The sequence below is a fragment of the Ursus maritimus genome (genome assembly GCF_017311325.1).
Source record: "Ursus maritimus isolate PB19 chromosome X unlocalized genomic scaffold, ASM1731132v1 scaffold_X1, whole genome shotgun sequence".
NCBI lineage: Eukaryota > Metazoa > Chordata > Mammalia > Carnivora > Ursidae > Ursus > Ursus maritimus.
In genome coordinates, this window is record NW_024423319.1 from 67,666,655 (window position 1) to 67,688,295 (window position 21,641).

The window sequence follows — 21,641 nt, forward strand, 5'->3', positions numbered from 1 at the left end:
TTTTTTAGCAGCAAAACCCATTTGGTAAAAAAACAAAACAAAACAAAACCAAACCAAAACAAAACAAAAAAAACTTACATAGGATACCAATACATACACAATATATAAAATCCAGGCTGCTCCAGGTAAGTGGTGGAGGGAAATCAAGAATTTCCAGCACCCATCTCCACACGGAGCCGGTGCTGAGCTACCTCCCAGAATACATTTGCAAATCTCTTGACTATGTGTGGCCTATATGCTCTTTGAGGGCTCCTTCAGCTCTGACATTCCAGGATGCTGGAAGATAGCATTCGCCATTATGGCAGGAGTGGGAAGATTTGGAGGGAAACTGACTGCATTAACCAGTGCAAGAGACTGTTCTGCCCATGCCTAATGTTTGGGTCCACACAAGGTAGGAAAATCTTAGCCCTGCTGGACTGATGGATCCCTCTGATAATCTGTTTAGGTCTGTGGGCCAGCTCTAGAAAAATTATACACACATACCCACAAAGATATTCAGGATATCCTTTAAGAAATGTTGGGGACTTCGCAGGGTTCCTACTTCAAGTTAAGCTTTGATGGGGTCAGACATGACGTTTCCGCTAAATTTCTTCTTGGCACTTTCATAGCATAAACCCTCCCCTTCCTTTCTTCATTCTTTAGCTCACCCACTCCTTGGGCCAACCTCTTGTCTGGAATGCTGCCTAGTTCTGTCCCTTGCTTCCCCTTGTCTGGGGCCAACTTGGCCCTATACAGATGCCCACTCTCTTGCTCAGCTATCACTCTCCCCAGAGGATGGGTAATACTGTAGCCAGACTTAACCTCAATCAACCTCCACCCTGAAATTATAACCCTGAGAAAAACAAAGAACCTGTGGCACAGCAGAGCTCCCTTAGAGCTCCCTCTGCAGAGCTTCAGGTTATGACTGGTGACTTTGTCTTTTCTCACCCGGCAGAGGGTGGGTTGGGAACATAATCTATTCATCCCGGTCTCTTGGCAACTCAGAGCTGGCAGACTAGGCACTCTTGAATGTCTGACAGAATTGGGTGACCATAGAGAAGGAGCTCTAGGTCAGCCTGTAAGATTTCTCTAGCTTCAGTGCCTACCACAGAAAAGTCCACTCTATCTTTCCTAGGCCAAAGGAGTGGAAAAAGAACAAAGGTTTCTTTTTGGTTTTCAATTGCTGTTTAGTGCCCAGTGAGGGTAAGCAAGGAAATGAGCCAAAAGCCTGCTAGGTAACATCAGGAAGACCTAGGTCCTCCCACTGTCAGGGAGGTTCCAAGCAGATTCCCCTGATGCTGGCTGGGTTCTACAGCAGTATCTCTCTTCTGGAGCCTGATGTTTCCAAGTGAGCTAGCCCCATTCCACAGCTGAGAGGAGTTAAGATGGTTCAAATCAGGAAGAAAGTATGAGTGGGGCCTGATGGTGAAAACAATTAGGGGCAGTGGGCCCAAGCTTCTGCTTAAAGCCCTGTTATGAGCACACCTTCTCTGGGTCCCCCAGAAAAAAGCAACTACACTGGTCTGCCCCAGCACACACTCCCTTACCTTACAAACACCAAAACTGACAGTTGCCTGTTTATTGTTTTTCAAAACAAAATAAAAAAAAAAAACATATTCCAAATTCCACTGTGGCAGAAAGCTGAGCTGATAGGGCTGATGTGGGCTGTCTCCCAGGTTGTTTCATGGAGCATCAGGTGCACTGGTGGGGGCCGGGAGCAGGGGGACAACAGGGGCAGGGAATGGGCTGTTGCCCCGACAGGGGTGGATTAACACCTTGAACCAGAGTGAGCGTCAGAAGAGCTGCAGGCCAGTTTTGAGTCCATGCAGCTGGCCCTGGCTCCAGAGAAGGCCCTCCAAGTTGCTGCTGCCATTGCTACTGTTGCTGCAGTTGTCACTGCCCGCGCCACAGCTCAAGCCGAGAGTGCTGTGGAGAGAGGGGAAAGGAGTCAGTCATGGAAAGAGCCAGCTTTAGGCTCTAGAAGGGTTAAGGGCGCTTGATTGATGTGTGTCTATGGAAAGGGCCCACCTTCCTGCCTGGTTTTACGAAGACTATGGAGCAAATCAGAAACTACTTCAGATGGGCCCCAGGGGTAGTTCTGCCTTCCCCCCAATTGAGAGAAGGAGGGAAGGAGCACAACTTTTCAAATGAAACTTTATTCAGAGCCCTAGTATATAAACCAGATTAAAGCAGAATTATTTGGGTCGAGGCAGGAGGGAGGGCCCGTACCACCCCATCCCAGTAAGATATTGAAAGTGGCCACCTTAACAGGTCTTTCTGTAAGGCCCTAGATGTTGGGGTCCCAGAGGACCCTGGCTGGATCCCTCCCACCCCCAACAGCTGGTTAAGGGGTTCAAGGCCAGGACTGGGCTACAGGGCTAGGCCCAGATCCCATCCCAGGACTGCAAGGTTGCTCTAGGGAGAGGACTGCCCTTCCCCTCCCTGGCGCTGCTCAGAACATTCTTGCTTCCCCTGCTTCCTGCACGTCCTTCCAGGTAGATGAGGGTGACAGCTGAGAGCAAAGCCATCATCCTTCCCCTCAGGCAGATCCATGGTTACACTACTGCAGCTGAAAAAACCCTCAGAGATGATCTAGTCCCATTCCCTCCCATCACCCACCATCTTACAAACAAGGGAACTGAGGCCCAGAGATGAAAAGGGACTTGCTCCCGGACACATAGCCAAGTCAGGGGTGGAGCTGAGACCAGGAGCAGGGATGGGCATGCCTGTTCCAGCAGAGGAAGCCTCCCTACTACGGGGGGTGTGGGAACTGGACCGATCAGCTTCCTTCTGGAATTAACAGCTCCACCTGCCCACACTTGATACCTTGATGCTCATCAAGCCAGCCCTACCCAAGGGGAGAGGAGATCTTTCAGACATGTGGGCCCCACTCCCAACTACAGACCACCTAGTTTCCCCAGCTGCCTCGTCTCCTCTCCAAGAGGTCTGCTGCCCCCTGGCCTAGAACAGAGTCCACAGCACTGCCTTGGGCCTGGCCAGCTGCCGGGGCCCCTGGGTTCTATAGCTCTCTGCCTGAAAGTCCAGAGGAAGAGGGGCTCATCTCCCAGGGAGTGGGCAGGCAGCACAGGGACAGACTCAGTTTCAAGGGCCCACAGAGGTCTCTCTCTGGTACTCACAGGATTCTCCCGGTCACAATGGCCCCGCATTCCGGAATGTACAGGCCCTCTGGATGGGCTCCTTTGTGTTACCAGCAGAGCCCCTCAGCAAGGGCTGCTTGGTTCCTGGCTCCCTGATGACCCAAGGGCTCCCACGCCTGTGATCCAGAGGCGAGTTTCGAGGGAGAGCATGGAGCCCTGCGCAGGCCTTGCTACCAAGATGCCTGCACAGTGTGGGGAGGCCTACTGATTACTCTGTGCACCTTTGGACAAATCCCATCCCCTTTCTGGGCCTCAGTTTTCTCCTCAGAAGCATGAGGAAGTTGAATTACAGCACCCGTTCTTGACCTTTTGGGAGTGGTGGACCCTTTAGAGAATCCAAGGAAAGCTACAAAACTCTCTCCTCCCAAAATGTGTGTGCACACATACATACACTCTCTCTGTCTCACACACATACACAAACTGGATGCAATCTGAAAGGGGTGTCAAGCCAGCTCTGTGTGGCTACCTCAATGCCCCCCCCCCCCAACTAGGGACTGGGAGTCCTGGCAAGGGCACAGCCAGGGACTGGAGTTTATACATCCCTCATTTAGGCCCTGACTGGGGGAAGCTACCTCCCCCACCCATCCTACTTTGTATCCCTCCCTTCCTCCCTCCCTCCCTCCTGCGGGAGGCAAGAAAGGGGTAAGAAACCCTGCTGCCATTGGCACTCACCCAGTCTTGCCTGTTGGGGGTTCCAGCCGCTGCTCTAACACAGGCTGGTCCAAAAGATACATGGTGTCATAATTCTCCAGCATAAGCTCTGCTGGGTCCTCAGTCTGACCTGGCATTAGGCCCAAGGGGAAGGTATCCCATCGTACATCTTCTGTGGAGCAAAGGGAGGAGACAAGAGTGGGCTGATTAGCTAGTTCTCAAACTGGTATACAGGCCTACCTACAAGGTCTACCTGCCCACCTCAATTAGCCCGCTCAGCATGGGATTTCTGTGCAAGTCCAGCCTCATTCCTGTCTGCATCATTTCTTATGAGCTCCTTTCTTCACACTCCCTACCCCTTCCACACTCCCTTATTCACTCTTTATTGCCCTTCTTCCCTTCCCTGTGTTCACACACACCCACACTTGCCAACACAACCCACCCCCAAGTCCACACATGCCATGTACACAACTACAAACATATCTGTTCCTCTCGGCTCTTCTTCCGCTTGCCAGACATGTCCTCAACATGAACACAGACAAGGATATCTTCTTCAGACCTGGCCTTATCACTGCCTCAGCCTTTCACCTGCTCTGCTATTTCTGCACACACATATATCCTGGAGAGTCTGGATGCCCCAGAATTCCCATACTGCATCTCCAAACCCAGATACCTGAGAGTATCTGAATGGCCTAGATTTCCTGCACGTCTACACACAACCCCCACCCCAACGTGTTTGAATGCCCCATTTCTTAGTGGTCTTGCCTTGAGAGATATACACACACCCCCACGTACCACCTCAGGGTGGACTCTCAGAGGTATTGTACCCTCCCCCCGCCCCTGCAAGGTCTTATTGCCCTCAGATGTAAACACAAAGAACATCCCTTATCTAGGGAAGGACCATCTTACTGCATACCCACTGCCCACTGCCATCTAAGTATATAAACACACAGACTGAACCCACCATTCAATGAATGCTCCCAGTTTCACTCCCTGCCTCCTACACCTCTCATTCACAGGCATACAAGAATGTATGAGAAATCTTCATGTCCCTGTGTATGTGTATGCCCACAAAGCAGCAGCAATGGAAAGAGGGAGAAGAAAAGGCTTTAATATCCTACCCTTTCCACTTTCATAAACTACTCTCCCAGCCCCCCAACAGATATTCCACTTTAGAATGAACCATATGAAGCATGCTCCACCACCTCTGTCCAATCACTTAAACACCCTCGACGTAGTATTAGAGAGAGGAACGTTCCCATCCTTATACCAGTGCAGCCAATGTTGGTTCAAGTGAAGCTTTCATGAGCTTCTTTCTCCAAGTAGATCCAGTTTCTGGCCTTCTCCATCTCCCTGGTACCTTACCCAAAAAATTCTCCTTGTCACAATGCCCCTGGCATTCTGGTAAGTATCACGCCTGGACTAGCTTTTCATGTTACCCATAGAACCACCCACCCCGATTCTTTTACAGGAAGAAGTTGTGTCTGTCTTAATGCCCTGTGTTGCCCTATAAATACGATACCTTCATACACAGGGGCCACTTCCCCCATGTCTGTCACTGACCTGACCATCCTCCCTCTCCATCACCAACATCCCCAACCTTTGTCTGTATCACAGCCCCTCCCTCTCCAGCCTGACATCTGTGTACATGTCCCTCAGTGACAACACAGCACACATGGGCTACTTCTGGATGGCTGTCTCACTGACTGTTCTCACACTTTTCCATATACCCCCACCTCTCATTGCCACTTCTCCTCAGACATACTTCCTGGCTCCCAAAGGTCTCAGTGACCCTGCCTCTTCTTCCAAAAACATGTGTGCAACTACGCACAGATGCATAGTATCCACTTCACAATGACTTCTTTCACAGCCCCTACTCTCTCACACGTACAATTCTGCCTGTATCAATGCCCCTCCCAGTCAATATTTACAAAGACCCCAAACACAGCCCTCCCTGCCCTAAGAGACTTCTCTGCCACCAGGCTTTGGTTATGTCCAGCACGTACAGGACCACACACAGACATAAAGGTGCTCCCTCACACCTAGCACCTTTATGCACCAGCCCTTCCACACACAAGTCCACACAAGGGCAAAGGCTCTACCTTTACCCCTAAGTTCCTTTGCTACCTTCCCTCTCTCTCCCTATTGTTCCCAACCATGCCCACCCTACACCATACCCAATCCCAGCTGTTTTCCTTCCCTCTTTCAGGTTTCATCATACTGGCTGTGCCCTACATCTACCCCTGCCTCCGGTGTGTACACATACACACATGCCCCCACCCCCGACACATACACCAAACTATTGGTTCCTTCAGGATCTCCCTGCCTTAAAGTTCCTGTTCCCTAACTTAAACAAAGGCACTCAAAACACATCCCTCAGGAGAAGAAGACTTGTGTACCCCCACTTTCTTATCATCTAATCTTCTCTTCCCCCTTCAGGCTTTGTCTCACTAACTTGTATACTCACCTAAGATCACACCACTCCTTTATTTTCACTTTGCTGATCTCCCTTCCACTTCCTCTAACTTAATATCCCTGGTTTCCCTCTTTCTCATACAAACAGAAAAGAGAAGTCTCATCACCACCCAGCCTCCATTTATACACACACATACACATAATACATAGAAAGCATTATTATTTGTCTCCCTGCTCCTGGATCACTGCATGCAAAAAACACATGCAGAATCACATATATCCACACACCTCTTGCTTTCTCTCTGTATTTTGCTACTCAGTGCCCACACCCACACCATCCCCCATGGGGCACTCTGCATGAAGCAACCAGTAGCGTGACAACTGTTAGTGCCCGGAAGCTTACAGACTCTGTCTTAAAGGGGAGGAAAGCCAGGTGCCATCTACACGTCAGGTTGCCTCACACTGGCCACCTTCTGCTACTTTCCATCTCTTCTCTAGTGTGGAGGGAAGCCTCTAGAACCAGCTGGAGAGGGAAGGCTGGTGTGATGGAAAGTGGGTATCAGGCTTCTTACCAGAGCTAACTTGCCATGGAGAGCCCTGCAAAGCTCCTCTTTTCTGGGCCAGCAGCCTGGCATTCTCAGCCGTGGGAGACTCCTCCCCAGTAGAGAAAGGCCCCACCTCCATTCTATCTTCCTCTTCTTCCTCTTCTTCCTCCTCCTCCTCCTCCTCGTCATCTTCTTCATCTTCCTCCTCCCACTTTTGGTCATCATTTTCCTCTTCTTCCTCCTCCACCCTATCTTCCAGATCTTTCTCCTCCTTTTCATCTTTCTTGAGATCATTAAGACTGCCCTGCTCCTCCTGCGGCTGAGGTTCTCCTTCAATTCCAAAGGAAACAGCTGGTTTGAGGCTCCAATACAGGCTGTCCAGTGTGTAAGGAGACTTCCCAATGGGGGAGGCCTCTGAGCCCTCCTGTACTAGGCTGTTCTCTCCAGTCTGGGTATAAATGGAACAGATGCGTAGCAGCCTCTCCTGCTCCTCATCTGGCAGGACCTGTCCCATGGCTTTGAAGACACTGAGCAAAGGAAAGGATGGGGTAAGAAAGATTCAAAATCTCAACTCACTTCATACCCCAATATTCCATGGTTTGAACTTGGTCTCCTGAGTTTCCAGAATGCCTCTGAAAAGCAGTGCAGAAGAGCAAACAGAAATGGGACCAGGGCCCCTGAACAAGCTCTGTGATTCATCTCTGTGACTCACTTCTATTCTCAGTAAAATAAGGGTAATAACGGCACCTAACTTATAGGGTTGTTGGGAAGAGTGAAGACAGGTCACATAGAATGCCTGGCACAGTGCCTGGCACATAGTGAGTGGGCATGCAATAAATGATAGCTATTCTTCTGTACTAAATGCTATGTAAATACACAAATTAGCCAACAGGCCAACAGGACTGGACATGAGAATGGTAGATCCCTCTCTTCCCCGGGCCTAGCTGAGCTATTTGTCCTGAGCTCCAAAGATGTGCCTGGAAGTGTGTTGGGCTCCTTCTGCATGGAACACAAAATGTGATCCCTTTCCAGGAGCAACTCTAGCCCAGTCTGAAATGGAAGAAAAGAAAAAAAAAAACCAGCAGTTGACAAGACAAAGCAAGATGTGGGAGGGAAGCCAGATGAACACTGCGGACCTTGGGCACTACAGGAGCTGGGGAGAGGCAGAGAGTACAAGGAGGGCAGGAGAGATCAAGGGAGGGCTTTGTGCAGAGACAAGAGTGAGCACACTATACCGTGTACATGTAGTGGGAGTAGCCTGGCTCCAGGAGAAGGGCTGTGCTGGGGAGCTGTGGGAGGAAGAGAAGGCTGCAAAGGTTATGTGTGTGTGTCGGGCAGAGGGGTTCACCTGACAACTCTAAGCACAGGTGATTGCTGCATTTCTGAAGATCACCATGGTGCACATGTGGAGGATGGCCACATGGAGGATGGAGTGGATGGGGCAGCCTGGAGGCAGGGAGACCAGAAAGCCGGTAAGGGTTGACAGAGGGCACTGACAGTGGAGATGAGGGGGAGAGAAACTGTGAAAGACAGAGAGCAGGGCTTGGTGACTGGATGGTAGGGGTCAGGCAGAGAAGAGTTAAAGATGATAACAGTGTGCACATGAAGGATGGTGCTAACAGCAAAACCAGCAACAGACATAGAGCCAATAGGGAGGAGAGTTCCTAGGGAGGAAGAGGGTGAACACCCCTTCCAGAGCCTCATATAAAACCAGGCATCTGGGGGAGTGGACAAATAGCTCCCTTCTAGGTGTACTGAGTTGTGAACTGCACTGTGAGTTGTTCATGGAGGTCGCCATATGCTCAGCAGGCTATCTGGCCACATATGGTCTTTGGTCACGGCGGGGGGGGGGGATAGGGCTGGGGGCTAGTGACTCTATTGGGAGACCCCTTCTGCAGGGCTAATTTCATATTCCAAGAGGACACTGGCTCAAATTGAATTAATATTGGCTGGCTGGGGGGAAGCTCTTGAAAAGTTTCTAGCCTTCTTGGAGAAAAAGCCAGAGAGAAGCTCTTCCCTCTCACTGTGGGCCATTAGTATGATTGAAAATAAATATTCCCAGGCACTTGATATTGGCAAGATGCTGTATCACCACTGTTTATTATTACCCACTCGCTACCTCAAGCTGTCTAGTGTGACCACTGAGGTGTAGGGGTGATGTGAATCTTAAAATGCATCTCTCTCCTAGGGTTTGTCTGGTCACAGGTCAGGTTGTGGAAAGAATGTGGATTTTGGACTCACAAAACCTGGTCCCAAATCCCTGTGCCACCATCAACAAACTGTGTGACTTTTGGATAAATCACTTCACTCCTTAGCACCTCAATGTCTTTCTTATCAAATAAGGATATAATACTCCCACCACCAAAGACTGTGTCAAATGAAATTACTTCTACAAAAAGCACAGCACCATGCCTGAGACAGTTAACTGCCAGTGGTATCTTTTATTTTTTCTTCTGCAGAAAACAAAGTCAGGTTCTCTATATGCCTAATAACACATGCTTTCCACAACCATGCAATCTAATGGAACATTATAGAAAGAACACAGGAATAAGGACAGGGTATCTGGATTCTAGCTCCAGCTCTGACTTGCAGACATACCACTGACTTACGGCAAAATACCTAGGATAATCCTGTGTCTCAATCTGTGTAATGGGGTGATTAGGACTCTAGATTCACTGAGTATCTGGGAAAAGCAGAATCTGTGCACAAGGAGTCGTACCCAAGTTAGCCGCTGTTACTGCTGGCATGTGTCGCATCCCTCTGGTATGCTTGGATTGGGAGATCTCTGTGGTCCAGACTTCTCCAAGACCAGCAGCTTCCACTCTGCAAGCACTTAGGATTGGAAAGTACCTTGAAGGCCACCTATCCAAACCTCTCCATGCTATTCTTTTCACTCCCTCCCCCCATTACATTCACACACCATGGTCTTTCTAGACTTTGAAACTTCGTTTATTCTCCTCCTGGAATTGCTCAAATGACCTGTCATGCTTTCCTAACCCCTCCAAGTCTTTTGGTTCTCCTCCCAGTTTCCCACCCATCCATATCACTTCCAGTCTAGAGCATACACATCTGGATATTTGGCTGTTTGGTTCAGTTCCATGTCCCGGAGGTCTTGCCCTGGCTTACTTTGTCTACAAAGCTATATTTTTTTCTCTTATAAACTACTACCGTGCCCTAAATGCCATTAGGGTTCAAGAATGACTTTCTGACTCTATGGAGGGATCAGGGGACTAAGAGGGTCTTGGCATCTAGACTCCCACTTCATTCAGTCCCCAAGCACAAATTTAGCTCCCACCAAAGAGAGCACTGCTGGCAATGAGACGGCACAGTACACTTTGGTTCAACGATGTTTACTGAGGTCTGTTTAGGGCCTGGATTTGTGTGGTGGTTTAGGGCACAGATGGCTAATACAGAGCTCTTACCTTTGAAAAACTTAAGTCTGATAGAGGGAAGGAGACACTATGGGAAGTACACATGGAAACACAAAATCTCAGATTTGGGAGGTGCTTGAGAGTCAACGTAACAGCATAGATAGTGATACCACCAAGTGAGACAGGGAGCAAAAGAGGAGATCACTTTGGGATTGGGGTTGAGAGTAAGATGACCAATTCTCTTCTAGTCACAGTAAAGTAACTGTGGGCCATCTGTGGGGAGATGTCTGACATATAATCAAATACAGGAGGCTGAATCTTGGGGGAGAAGCCTGGGATAGATAAAGAGATTTGGGCCTTGGCACTTTATAAGAACTGGGGAAAAAAGCCCAGGCACTGCAAAGAGAGAGTAGTAAATAGCCATTAATGCAGCAGATACAGCAACGGACAAGGGCTCACTGGATTTGGTTAATTAGAAGGTCAAAGCAGTTTTGGTAGTAAATGCCAAATTGCAGCAGGTTGAGGAATTAAGAGGATAGTGAGGAAATCAAGACTGCTAAGTGTAGACTACTCTTTTGAGATGTTCTTTTTTTTTTTTTTTTAAAGATTTTATTTATTTATTTGACAGAGAGAGACAGCCAGCGAGAGAGGGAACACAGCAGGGGGAGTGGGAGAGGAAGAAGCAGGCTCATAGCAGAGGAGCCTGATGTGGGACTCGATCCCGGTACGCCAGGATCACGCCCTGAGCCGAAGGCAGACGCTTTAACGACTGCGCTACCCAGGCGCCCCATCTCTTTTGAGATGTTCTGATGGTGGTGGAGGGGGGGACTGATATGCTGCTGATTACCCACCATAGGGATGCAGGGTCAAAGGAGATTTTGCTTATGTTACTGTTATTTTAAGATGAAAAAAACTGAGACACATTCATAAGTTGAAGAGCAAGAGCCAGGAGAGCAAGTGAGAGGCAGGGTCGAGGCCCCAGTGATGCTGGCAGAGGTGGCTCCAGAGCACAGGTGGAGGAGCAGGCTTTGAAGCGGGGCAAGGCCACCTCATCCTGAGACTGGCGAGATGGTTGAGTGTAGCTGCAGATCAGTTCACGAGGGCTGCACCTCAGGTCAAGGGGGCCCTGCTGGATGCTCGAGGAAGCTAGGGTGAAATGGGAGAGGGGGAGGGGCTTGAGGTGAGTGGTCAGGGCTTAGAACAGTCAGGAAACACAAGAGACAATGGGCAGAAAACAAGTAAAACGTTCAGACAAGCAGAACTGAGGCCTGGCCTGAGATGAAAAATCATACCTCCATAGTGGCAGCAATCCGCAGTGCTATGTGGTTTTCTCCAGCAGAGCTCAGCTACCCGGGCTGAGGAGTGGGGGAAGCAGAGTCGGGAGGATCAATCCCAGCTCAGGGGTTTGCAAGTCAGAAACACCAAAGGATGGGCAGAGCTGACAGTCCTGACGGTGAGTGGCTGAAGTGATCAACCACAGACAGGATGGAGAGGAAGCAAGGTTGAGGGAGACAGGAAATGGAGGGATGGAAGTCTGGATGCAGGCAAAGAGCTAACATCATGGGATGCAAGGGTGAGAAATGGAAGGACAAGAGGTTATGGTCACTGAGTGGGATCCTGGGATGTCAGGTTTCAGAGGTGGAACAGCTCTGAATGATGAAAATGGGTTGCAGGGTGTAGTGGAAAATGAAGGTCACTGGAGTGGAGGAGGAGAAGAGTGTCAGATGGATCACTCAAATGAAACAGATACTGCTCCAGAAAGCAGGAAGAGAACTGCGTGCTAAAGGCTTCCATGAGTATGAGGGAAGTGGCTCGGGGTCCGAATATGACAGAGAAAAGGAAAGGGAGACAACCGCAGGTATTTACAGGAACCAGTGCAATATTCAGTTTGACCACAGCACCCAGGGTAGACTGGGTAAAGGGGAATCACAGGAGGTATGGTTACCATGATAGGCTGGGACAGAATCAGAAAGATCTTTGAATGTCAGGCCAAGAAGCCTAGACTTCATCAGAATGGCAACAGGAAGTCACTGAAGGTTGGTGAGCACCTAGGAGAGGTACACTTTGGGAGGATAACAAAGGCGACAGCACTGGGCTCAGAGTCAGAAGACTGGGTTTAATAATAAACAGCAGCTACCATTTATTGTGCACTTACTTTGTACAGGCTACTGTGCTAAGCACTCTGGGGGTGGGAGGGAATTGTCTCAATCATTCTCATACTGGACTCAGTTGAGCCAGGTCTTAAGCTGTGCGATCTTAGGCAAGAATTCCCTACCCCTACGCCATCTGGGACTCAGTTCTCCCATCTGTTAGTAGGAGGGGAATGGGACTCAGAGTCCTTGCAAAGGCCCAACTCTGCCACTCTAGGACCCTGTGGCCCTGAGGCCTGTGGAGCCTCACCCTCTTACCAGATGGAATTCAAGAGACTTACAGCTGAAGGAGTTGGGAGCTGGCCCAGCAAGGTGAGCCCAAGCAGGACTCAACCACCCGGGGCCAGTCAAGGGAGGCAGAGCAGTTGAATAGCCTCCAGCTCCTTCTCGCTTCCCACTGGCTTGCAGAGAATCGGCGGGCATTCCGTCCTGACAGAGAAGAGAGGGTCTGAGGAGAAGGAAAGAATAAGCCTCCCACCAAACCTTGTACCTTTAAAAGCTTGGCTCTGTCCCTCCCCACTCCTCCAGACTCCCCACTCTATGCCTCCCAATGGCTCAAGCATTTAGGCCCTTTTATCCCAGACCAGTTTACTTGGCTCTGAGGAAAAAAAAAAAAAAGATGGAAGATTTGTCCACTGCTGCTGTGGGGGCCCTCCTGGGCAAGCCTAAACCTTTAACAAGGGACATGACCGCCTGGAGTTACTCAGCTGAGAGCTGAGGACAGTGGCAGATGCTCCTGCCTGGGCTGTGTTAGGCCCGGAGGCCAGGGCTAGTCTCCCTCACCAGTCTTGGTGTTAGCCACAATCAGTTCAATGGTCCATCTGAGGATGTAGGTGGGCCGGATCCCGCTGTCCCCCAAAGCTGGCAGCTCGGAGAACATCCTCTCCAGCAGGGCCTGCGTGAAGGTCTGGGAGTGCAGGCCCCTGAGCAGAGGCTGCCAGAATTGAGAGAATGGCTTTGGCACCAGGATGTCACTCAGGTCCATGTTTTCTGGTTTATAAGGGATACAGGTTGATGGAAAGGGGAGGCAGGGGCCCATGGAAGACAAGGAGGGAGGAAAGGGGAAAAGAGAGGAAGGAAAGAAGAAAAGGAAAGGGGAAGAGAAGGTGGGGATGAAGGGGACGCAAGAGAGAGAGGAGGGGGGGCCCACCAACAACAGAGTTGCCACCACAGAACAGAAAGAGAAGAGCAGAACAGTAAGGAGAGATATGTGTTAGTATCTGACAACCAAATGACTCAAAACAAAGTATTAAAAAAAAAAAAAAAGCTCTGGTTCTAGCTTCAGCTTTGTCAATAACTCACTGTGTAACTTTGGGTCAGTACCTTCCCCTCTCTGGACCTCAGTCTGCCCATCTGTAACATGAGGATGTTGAACTAGATGACCTCACAAGGCCCTTCCAGTTCTGCTGTTCTAGCTCTCTAGTAAGTGGCTAAATCACAATTAACATAGCAAATAATGACATTAAGACTCCCCCACACCCCAGCCCATCCCATCCCACCCCAGCCCACCCAATTCCAGGCCACCTAAGAACAGCCCAACAACTGAGTAACAGTGAGGCTACCTGCTCTGCTCAGCTGAAACAGGCTTCCAGAGGCTATGGAATGACAGGAAACCGCCCTTGCCTCCCCGTCCTGGGCCACCCAGCCAACCCCTGGTGTTCTTGCCCAGGAAGCACAGTACTTTAAGACTGAAGTGAACCCCCAGGACCATACCTTCATAGTCTATCTGCAAAGCTGCCAACTGCTCAAATGTGGGGATGAGAAAGCCATCATCCAGAAAAGCATCCAACACAGCCTCCCTGGAGCAAGAGGACACTTAATTAAGCCAAGTGAGCAGAGAGAAGACCCTCTTCTATTCCCTTACCCACTCCTAAGGCAGCTTATGCCTCTGGCTCAAGTGGGCAAAGCAGCACAGGAAACGAAGACAGCTGACAGTTGGATCTCAGGCCTCAGCCTTCTGGGGCAGAGGCTGGGCCAGAGACTGGGATAAGTGGGTTCTGAACAAGCATTTACCAAGCACGTGCTGATCTAAGGCCCATAATGAGGGCGGTAGTGGCTGAACAATCCTGAAAGCACAGACGGAGAAAGGTCCCAGGCCCACAGAGGAGGTAATGCCTAGGGACACAGGGTCAAGGGCTTTTAGACTTTTGCTACTACTCAGTCTTTTTGCTTGACAGTCTTCCAGTCTCTTACCCCTCCCCTTCTCCCCGGTTACCCTCTTTCAAATCCTAGAAGCAGAAACTTTGGGGACTCAACTGCTGGAGCAAATACAATCCTTATTCCTAGGGACCCAAGAACCCAGAACTAAGTTACAGGGGTTGAAAGCATAGGCTATAGGGGTAATCCCTCACCCCATGTAGCTCAAACTGAAACCAACAGCCAGTTGTCTTCACCAGATCTAGCAGTTCTCTCCAAAAGAGGCTCACCTAGCTGACCAGGCCTAGAGAGGGAACATGAGCTCCCAAGGTGTCTCAATGGCCAGAGGCATTGTCAGATCATGCTATCATGCTTAGATCCCTCGCTCCACCAGGTTTGAGGTGGAAAGAGTTGCCCTTCCATCCATCTCCCATCTCTTCAGGTCAGCATCCAGGAAGAGCACTTAAAACAGCCAGCTGCCTGCTCCGCATAACTGGGCAGACACTACTGTACAGAGGTACAGGGATAGTTACCCCAGCTGCTGAGGTGACCTTTGCTGAAGGGTGCCAAGAAACCTAGGATGGGCAGACACTGATAAAAACATCTTTGGAACTAGCAGTATCCTGGGAATGAAGAAGACTCAAGAGGCAATCCTAACCTGCACTGTAGGCTCCCATCCAGGCCCACCCTGCCACCTACACAACCTTCCTAATACTCTGTGCTCCATCCCAGATTCCTTCCAACCTCTCCCTAGTTTGGAAGGTCTAGCAGTGCCTCTATAGGTTTAGTGGAAGGTTCCTCAAAGCCCTTTCCAGCTCAATTTAGGTAGCAAGACCCAAGAGCTAGGGAAGATAGGAATGGATAGATACTGTCTGCACTAGACTGAACTGAGCATTATTTGGAGGGTGGGGGGGCGGGAGGAAGGCTCATGGCCACACTGAGCAGGGAGGGACTCACTCTTTCAAAGAGCCAGGCTCTGGGAAAGCCTCTTCTTTGTTCCCCCAACCATGACTATCCAAGGGGCACGATTACTCCCCACTTGTAGTTCAAAAGATCAGCAGTGCTCACCATATCTTTTACCTCGTACTTGGACAAGGGCTAGACAGTGAAGTGGTAAGGATGAAGGGCTTTTCCTACTTGCCCAGAGCTCCACATACCGCTGGACAGAGAGGAACAAAGCTGGCCAGGGGACTGATGACAGTAGACATTCCTGTCTCTGGCTGTTTTAGTGATTCAGAGTAGGCAATTCCCACGTGGCAGCTGGCAGGGCCAGGGGAACAGGGTCATGCAGAATTCGGGTCACCCTGAAGGGGATCAGGATTATCCCTGATTTCCTTACAGCAGAGGTTGGCAAGCTGAGATATGGAATCCTATTTCAGTGAGGCTGCTAAAGCAGACAGCCCCTGATTACCTAGTTACACACCTGTTCTCACATGTAATGCCCTTGAGCTCTGCCAGGATGCCTTCCACAGGTGGAGACAGGTTGTTCCAAGCCTTAACAGCCTGAGGTAAATGCCTAAATTTCTCCAGCACCTGCAAGCAAAGAAGTTACCTTCAGAAGCCTGATTCAGCCAAGCAACCCTCTCCCACCCTTCAAGGATCCCTTCCCATAGGACCTCTCAGCACCTCCCTTCATGGGCTAGGGCAGGGCATGCAGGGCCCACAACTCCCCTCCTGGCCCCACATTTTAAAATATCCTGACCTTCAAATGCCAGACTTTCTTCTCTTCTTCCTCCTCCCTCCCCACCCTGAATTCCCTGTGCCTCCCAATCACCAGATATTCTACTACTGAGATGTTCAGTGAGGGCATTTTGTTGGAATCGGGCCAGAGACCCTTGGGCCCAGGAATGAGGGGAAGAGATGGGTTATGGAAGAAAGGGAATCAGGAGACCGAGATTCTCATTCTGTTTCTATCACTAATTGCATATGTGACCTGGGGCTAGTCCCTTCACTCATCTGTGGCTTCAATTTATGTCTTCATCTGTGAAAAGAAAGAGTCAAGCTGAATGGTTTCTAGGCTACCTCCCTTCCTGCTAAAATAGCATCCCTCAAGCTCACCTGATCTAGGAAAGTTCCCGGGTGCCATCTGCTTATCAGCTGCAGTATTGCAGGACTATACAACCACCTATGCCCAGTTGTTCCCTACCACCCAGCGGGGCAGATTATCCACAGACTTCCATCATCTGCTCTCTTCCATCGGTGTGGAGGATCAGCCAACTGGATTCTGCTTCTCGTCTCCTTCCTAGTTCCCCCCTCTCTCTTTCCGAGAAGTTCCCTCAAGCTCTGCCACTTTTCTTTCAAACTCCTTCTCGGGACTTCTCTCAGGAAGCTGGTAAAAGGGAAGAAATGGCTGGGGCAAGTGAAAACACACTAAGTCAAGGGCACTTTCTTACCTTAAACTGCTCCTCTTCGTATGATACCAGCAGTTCTCGGGCTCTTTCTGAAACAGAATATGGAAACAGATAGGGAACCCCAGCCCTCTGCTCCTCATGGGATTCCAAGCCCCTCTCACCTCATTTCTTGAGTTGTAAATTGGGAATTAGAATTCTTGCTTCTCCTACTTCACAGGGCTCAAGGGAAATGGTTTGTGACAGTAACTGTTTTAAGCTAAAACTCACCACGACCCCAGAGGAAATGCTGAGCCAGGAAAATAACCAGTGTTAAACCTAAGTCTGAGTCTTCCAGACTCATGGGCCCCTCCATGCCCCTCTCCCGACCCAAGGACACCTACCATATAGCTCTTTATGTCTCAGAGCCTTTTCCAAATGTGAATCAACCTCTTTGTTGCCTTCACTTTCTCCATCAACTCTGATATCCAGTTCTGCACCTTTCCCTTTATCCTTAGGCTCTGGTCTCTGTTCTGTGATGTCATCAACAACAATATTTTTATCTTCCTCTTGATCTTCTTCATCTGTCTCTTCCCTATCCTCCTCCAGCTCCCAGGTCTCTCTCAGGCTGTTCTCCAGCTGGCGGCACCAGTAGGTCTTCTGGAGCCAATCCAGAACAAAATAACAGCCTAAAGGAGGGGAGGAAGGCAGGCAGTGTCGTAGGAGTAGCCATAGGCAAACAGCTCCTAGCAGGCCCCTCGCCTCCTCTTATAAGCATTTTGGGAAGACCCCAGGGAAGAGGCTTGGCTCTGAGAAGGCACAAATCTCAAATATCTAGAAGTAGCCCCTCTTGCTCTGGGTTATCTCCCTGTTCTTTGCTTTCTTCTGCTCACCACACCTTTCCTAGAAGAAACTAATACCAGTATTAGAGATGGGATGCCAAAAATGACAAAGGGCTGGCAAGTGAAGAATAAGGACCCAGGCCACTAGCTAGTTACATGGCCTTGGCTGAGTCTCTTCCCTTTTCTAGATCTCAGTTTCCCCAACATGAAGTGACTAGGCTGAATCAATTGGGATGGGGTGTCTAAAGAATTCCTGGGTTCATGACACTTGAGGGCTCACACCTCTCAACTTGTCCCCCATTCACCTCTTTAGGTATGAAATTTAAGGGGATGTCAATAAATGCAGTAATCAAGATATCAAAAAAGGATCAGAACAGTGTCCTGCCAAGCCATATTGGAGTCTGAAGCAAAAGGAGAAATCACTAATAATCATCCTGTATTTAAAATTTTGTCATTTTGTTCATTGTGGGTTTTCCACATCAAAATGTTATTTATCTTGGTTACTGAGCTTATGACATCCCCTTAAAGTTTGTGCCCAAGACAAGTACCTCACTTGCCTCACCCTACTTCTGGCTCTGACACCAGTTAGAGATTCTCCTTCCTCTCCCTCTCCCCACAGTGCCACCCAGCCAAGGCCCCTGGGCTTAACTATGATCGGTATATTCCCCGAAGACTCACCTCTGCGGCAGTCATTTATATGGGGCATTTTCTTGTGGGTCAACTCATGGCGAAGTTCAACAATCCAATCCGGGATGTTTACCTGATTGTGACAGATGGTGTGAGTACAGAAATTAGAAAATATTAAAGCTGGAAGGGACCACAGAAATGAATTAGCCTGGCTTCTCCACAGTTTACAGATAAAAATACTGAGGTCCTGGGGAAGTTCCAGTTTTAATGGCAGAGACAAAATTAGAAACAAGGTCTTCTTATTCTTTTTACTGCTCTGTGGAGGTGATCTTGAAAATCAGAAAAGGTAACTACCTCCTCCAACCATGATCACTTCCAGCCTTCCCCTGCCCTGTCTGTGAGTCCCAATCCCTGGGTACCCTTTACTCTTCCTCCCTCCCTCCCACACCCTTTCTCAGGAAGCTTCTCTTGATGGCTGAGAACCTGCCTGCCCTCTGGGCTTCTACACACCTCACGTACTCACTCAGGGCAGGAATGTCAGGCATTTTCATGCTGCTTGGCTGAGCTTGTCTCCTCCCTCAGACTGTCAGCTCCCAGAAGGCAGGTGCTGTGACTGCCACCTCTTTCCTGTCCTCACCCAGTGGAGCATTCCAGTGCCTCAGCTTCACTGGCCCACTCCCAACAAGCTGCACAGGCCAAGCCACTGAAGATAACAGCCATGAGCAAGGGAGCAAGTCTGCTTCTTTCAAACTGGAGGCTGAGGTTCTGGGGTTCTTGCTGGGCTTGGCTGGTAGTGGTGGGATGAGCTAGTCTGACTGTGTGCCCATATCACCCCATGCCCCATTTAGTGAGCCCTCCTGGGGAGAGAGAATTGAGCAAGGCCATTTTGTCACACATACCTCCTGAGCCAGGAACTTGAGAGGGAGCTTGACAAACTTTGTCCTCCTCTCTGAGATAAGATTCACAAACCTGGGGTTGGGGAAGAAATAAGTGGCATAGCCCAAGGAACTGTTTTACTCAAACCAGTGGGGCTTCAAAACACCTTCCTGAGTTACTGACACTCTGCATTTCTACAACCTTTCCACAAACTGTTCTGTCCTCTTCTTATGATTGTCATCAGCCAGCACAGGGATGTCTGTCCTGTACTGAAGCCATACAGATGAAGAAGACATTGCTCTGGCCTTGAAGAGGTCAGTCTAGGATAATTAATCATGACATAATAAAACATATTGTGCTAGATCATGTTATAAATGCTAAAACAAAAGACTACATCAAATGATATGGGGAGCCCACCTAAATGATGGAGAAGGTAAGAAGAGCTAGGGAGGACCTCAAGGCACACAAAGTAAACAGTATGAGATGAGCAAATTTTGACAAATGAGAAAATTCAGCGGCAGTCTTTTTCCTGATGTGTATGAAACAGCTAGAACCACTCTAAATCACTTTGTTAATCAGGAACTCCCAGACCATGTGTCCACTTCAACTCAGCAACATTTTAGTGTTCAAGGACAGAAGGGGGAAATGATGGTGCTTGGCAGAGATGGGAGAAGGGCTGAAAAATCCACATTAAATCATGGCCAAGGACATCAGACCATTCAGAAAAGTTCTTCTGGGTAAAAGAGTTAAAGGGGAAGGAAAAAAAAATCAAATTATCAGCTGGAAGAGATTCACTAAGATCACTTGGTGTAAATCACCTCCACCCCACATTCCAGAAAGGGAAGGAAAATGGAAGAGGGAAGGCTCTCAGGAATAAAAAAAAAGAGCAATGTGCATTGACAGGGGGTACCAAAAGCTGTCAAGTCAAACAATCACAGGGTGACCCATACAGAGGGACACATGGGGCTTTTTGCTTCAGGTAGCAAGTAAAGCCAAGCTTTGCTTATCAAGTGCTACCCCCACCCATCTCTCAACCCACCCCCGCCCCTACCCATGTAGGTCTTACCTGACCAACGCCATGCCATAGAGCAGTCTAAGTTCATCAGGGCCCAAGCCACCAGTTACATCCATGAGCTTACAGCGTACCAGGTCAGCAGTAGAAGCCACTGCCAGGGGGAGTTCGTTGCCTAACCTAAAGGGCCATAGTCCAGCACCATCATAAAGGGCCCTTAATCCTGGTCCACCCTCCACCTCAGAACCTAAATCTTTGTAAGTTATTCCAATTACATAACTGGCTCCAGCGCATAACTAGACACAAATCAAAAAAGTGGGAAGAGGGAGGATAATGTCCCTGGGATCCAACTGTATACAGGGTGTGAAAGGCCGGCTAGGGTTTACAAAGGACACCTAACTGCTAGGCAATCAACCAACAATTAAGTGTTTCTTTCATTCTAAAACCTTCGATTCATTCAGCTAGAAAAGACTTCATCTTTTGTCTGCTCCCAACTCAATATTAGCAACTGGACTGAGGTGCTCCATTCAAACATGCTTTTGCTAGAAGCACCGCCCCCCCTCCAGCCCAATTCGACTCGGAAATCCACCCTAGGGTGTTAACCTACTCCTTAAATCCTAGCTCGGCCACACTGGTCCCTTCGACACCCTCCCCAAGACAGAAGAAGGTAAGGGTTAAAGCTCGAAGATTTAAAAAAAGAGGGTGGTTGAGGCACACCCCCTTCCTTTCCGCACACGGGATTAGTTCAAAAGTTTGGCTGTGACTTTCCCCCAGGCTCTTGGGAAAGGGGCAACGCCCAGACCACTCATAAGGGCCTTAGGCATTTAGAAGACTGCACACTAGGGCCTTATAAGAGGAATCCTACAACGGAAGAGGTGAGGCGCCACCAGCACGCAAGCAGGAGGGCTGAGCCTGCAGCCTTACCTACTCCTCCACACGGTGATGCGGTTCAGGGCGTACCGCTGCAATTTATGGTCGTCACAAAACAGATACACCGTCACCTGATCCCACTCGGCCCTACTGAGCCAGGCGACCACGATGCGCTGGGCCCAAAGTGGCGACGACCCTTTCTCTTTGACGCACTTCCCGCACCACGCACTCCACACGCGATCCATCCCCTGGAAACCTACACCTGGCCAGCCCCGGATTCCCGCCGGGACACTGGGCTCGACTGCAGGCCTTGCGCCGCAGCACTCCGTACAGCTTTCAGTTCAACGAACTACCCTCACTCCAAACCGCCGCTATGCCAGCAGCCAATGGGAGAGCGTGACCCAGACGCAAGCCCGCCTCCCTGAGTTAACGTGGCAAATCGGAACACAGAGGTGGGGGCCGACCTAACCACAGATTGGGGGCAAGGCCTCTCCAGCCGGAAGTGTTCTTTTCTCAAAGCAACCGTGCGGGCTGTAAGCGTTCAGCCTCAAGGTTCCGCTCATTTCCTGGTTGCTGACGTGCTTCTGTCCCAGACCCCAAGGAGGCTGTGTCTAACTGTGGGAGGAATTTCACTTTGCGCCCTTGGGCGGGCAGGGGAGGGATCGTGGTTGTCCTGTGTACT

At 49.7% G+C, this 21,641-nt stretch overlaps 1 protein-coding gene across 4 annotated transcripts; it reads right to left on the bottom strand.

Moving 5' to 3' along the window:
* Positions 1 to 1,543: 1,543 nt before the first annotated feature.
* Positions 1,544 to 21,328, bottom strand: LAS1L (LAS1 like ribosome biogenesis factor). Of its 4 annotated transcripts, XM_040630640.1 has the most exons (15): positions 21,014 to 21,328; positions 20,144 to 20,269; positions 19,101 to 19,170; positions 18,253 to 18,334; positions 17,137 to 17,421; positions 16,799 to 16,845; positions 15,829 to 15,938; positions 13,983 to 14,068; positions 13,572 to 13,622; positions 13,053 to 13,259; positions 12,551 to 12,698; positions 6,776 to 7,275; positions 3,810 to 3,960; positions 3,117 to 3,319; positions 1,771 to 1,905 (listed from the first exon to the last, which is right to left on the bottom strand). In XM_040630640.1, exons 1-14 carry the CDS (start codon positions 21,202 to 21,204, stop codon positions 3,130 to 3,132), a joined length of 2,244 nt encoding a protein of 747 aa, XP_040486574.1. In that variant the 5' UTR covers positions 21,205 to 21,328; the 3' UTR covers positions 1,771 to 1,905; positions 3,117 to 3,129. The 4 variants fall into 4 exon arrangements, with proteins under 4 accessions (XP_008708902.2, XP_040486582.1, XP_040486574.1 ...); XM_008710680.2 differs by lacking the exon at positions 3,117 to 3,319 and having other exon boundaries at positions 1,544 to 1,905; positions 21,014 to 21,325; XM_040630643.1 differs by lacking the exon at positions 13,572 to 13,622 and having other exon boundaries at positions 21,014 to 21,327.
* Positions 21,329 to 21,641: the final 313 nt, after the last annotated feature.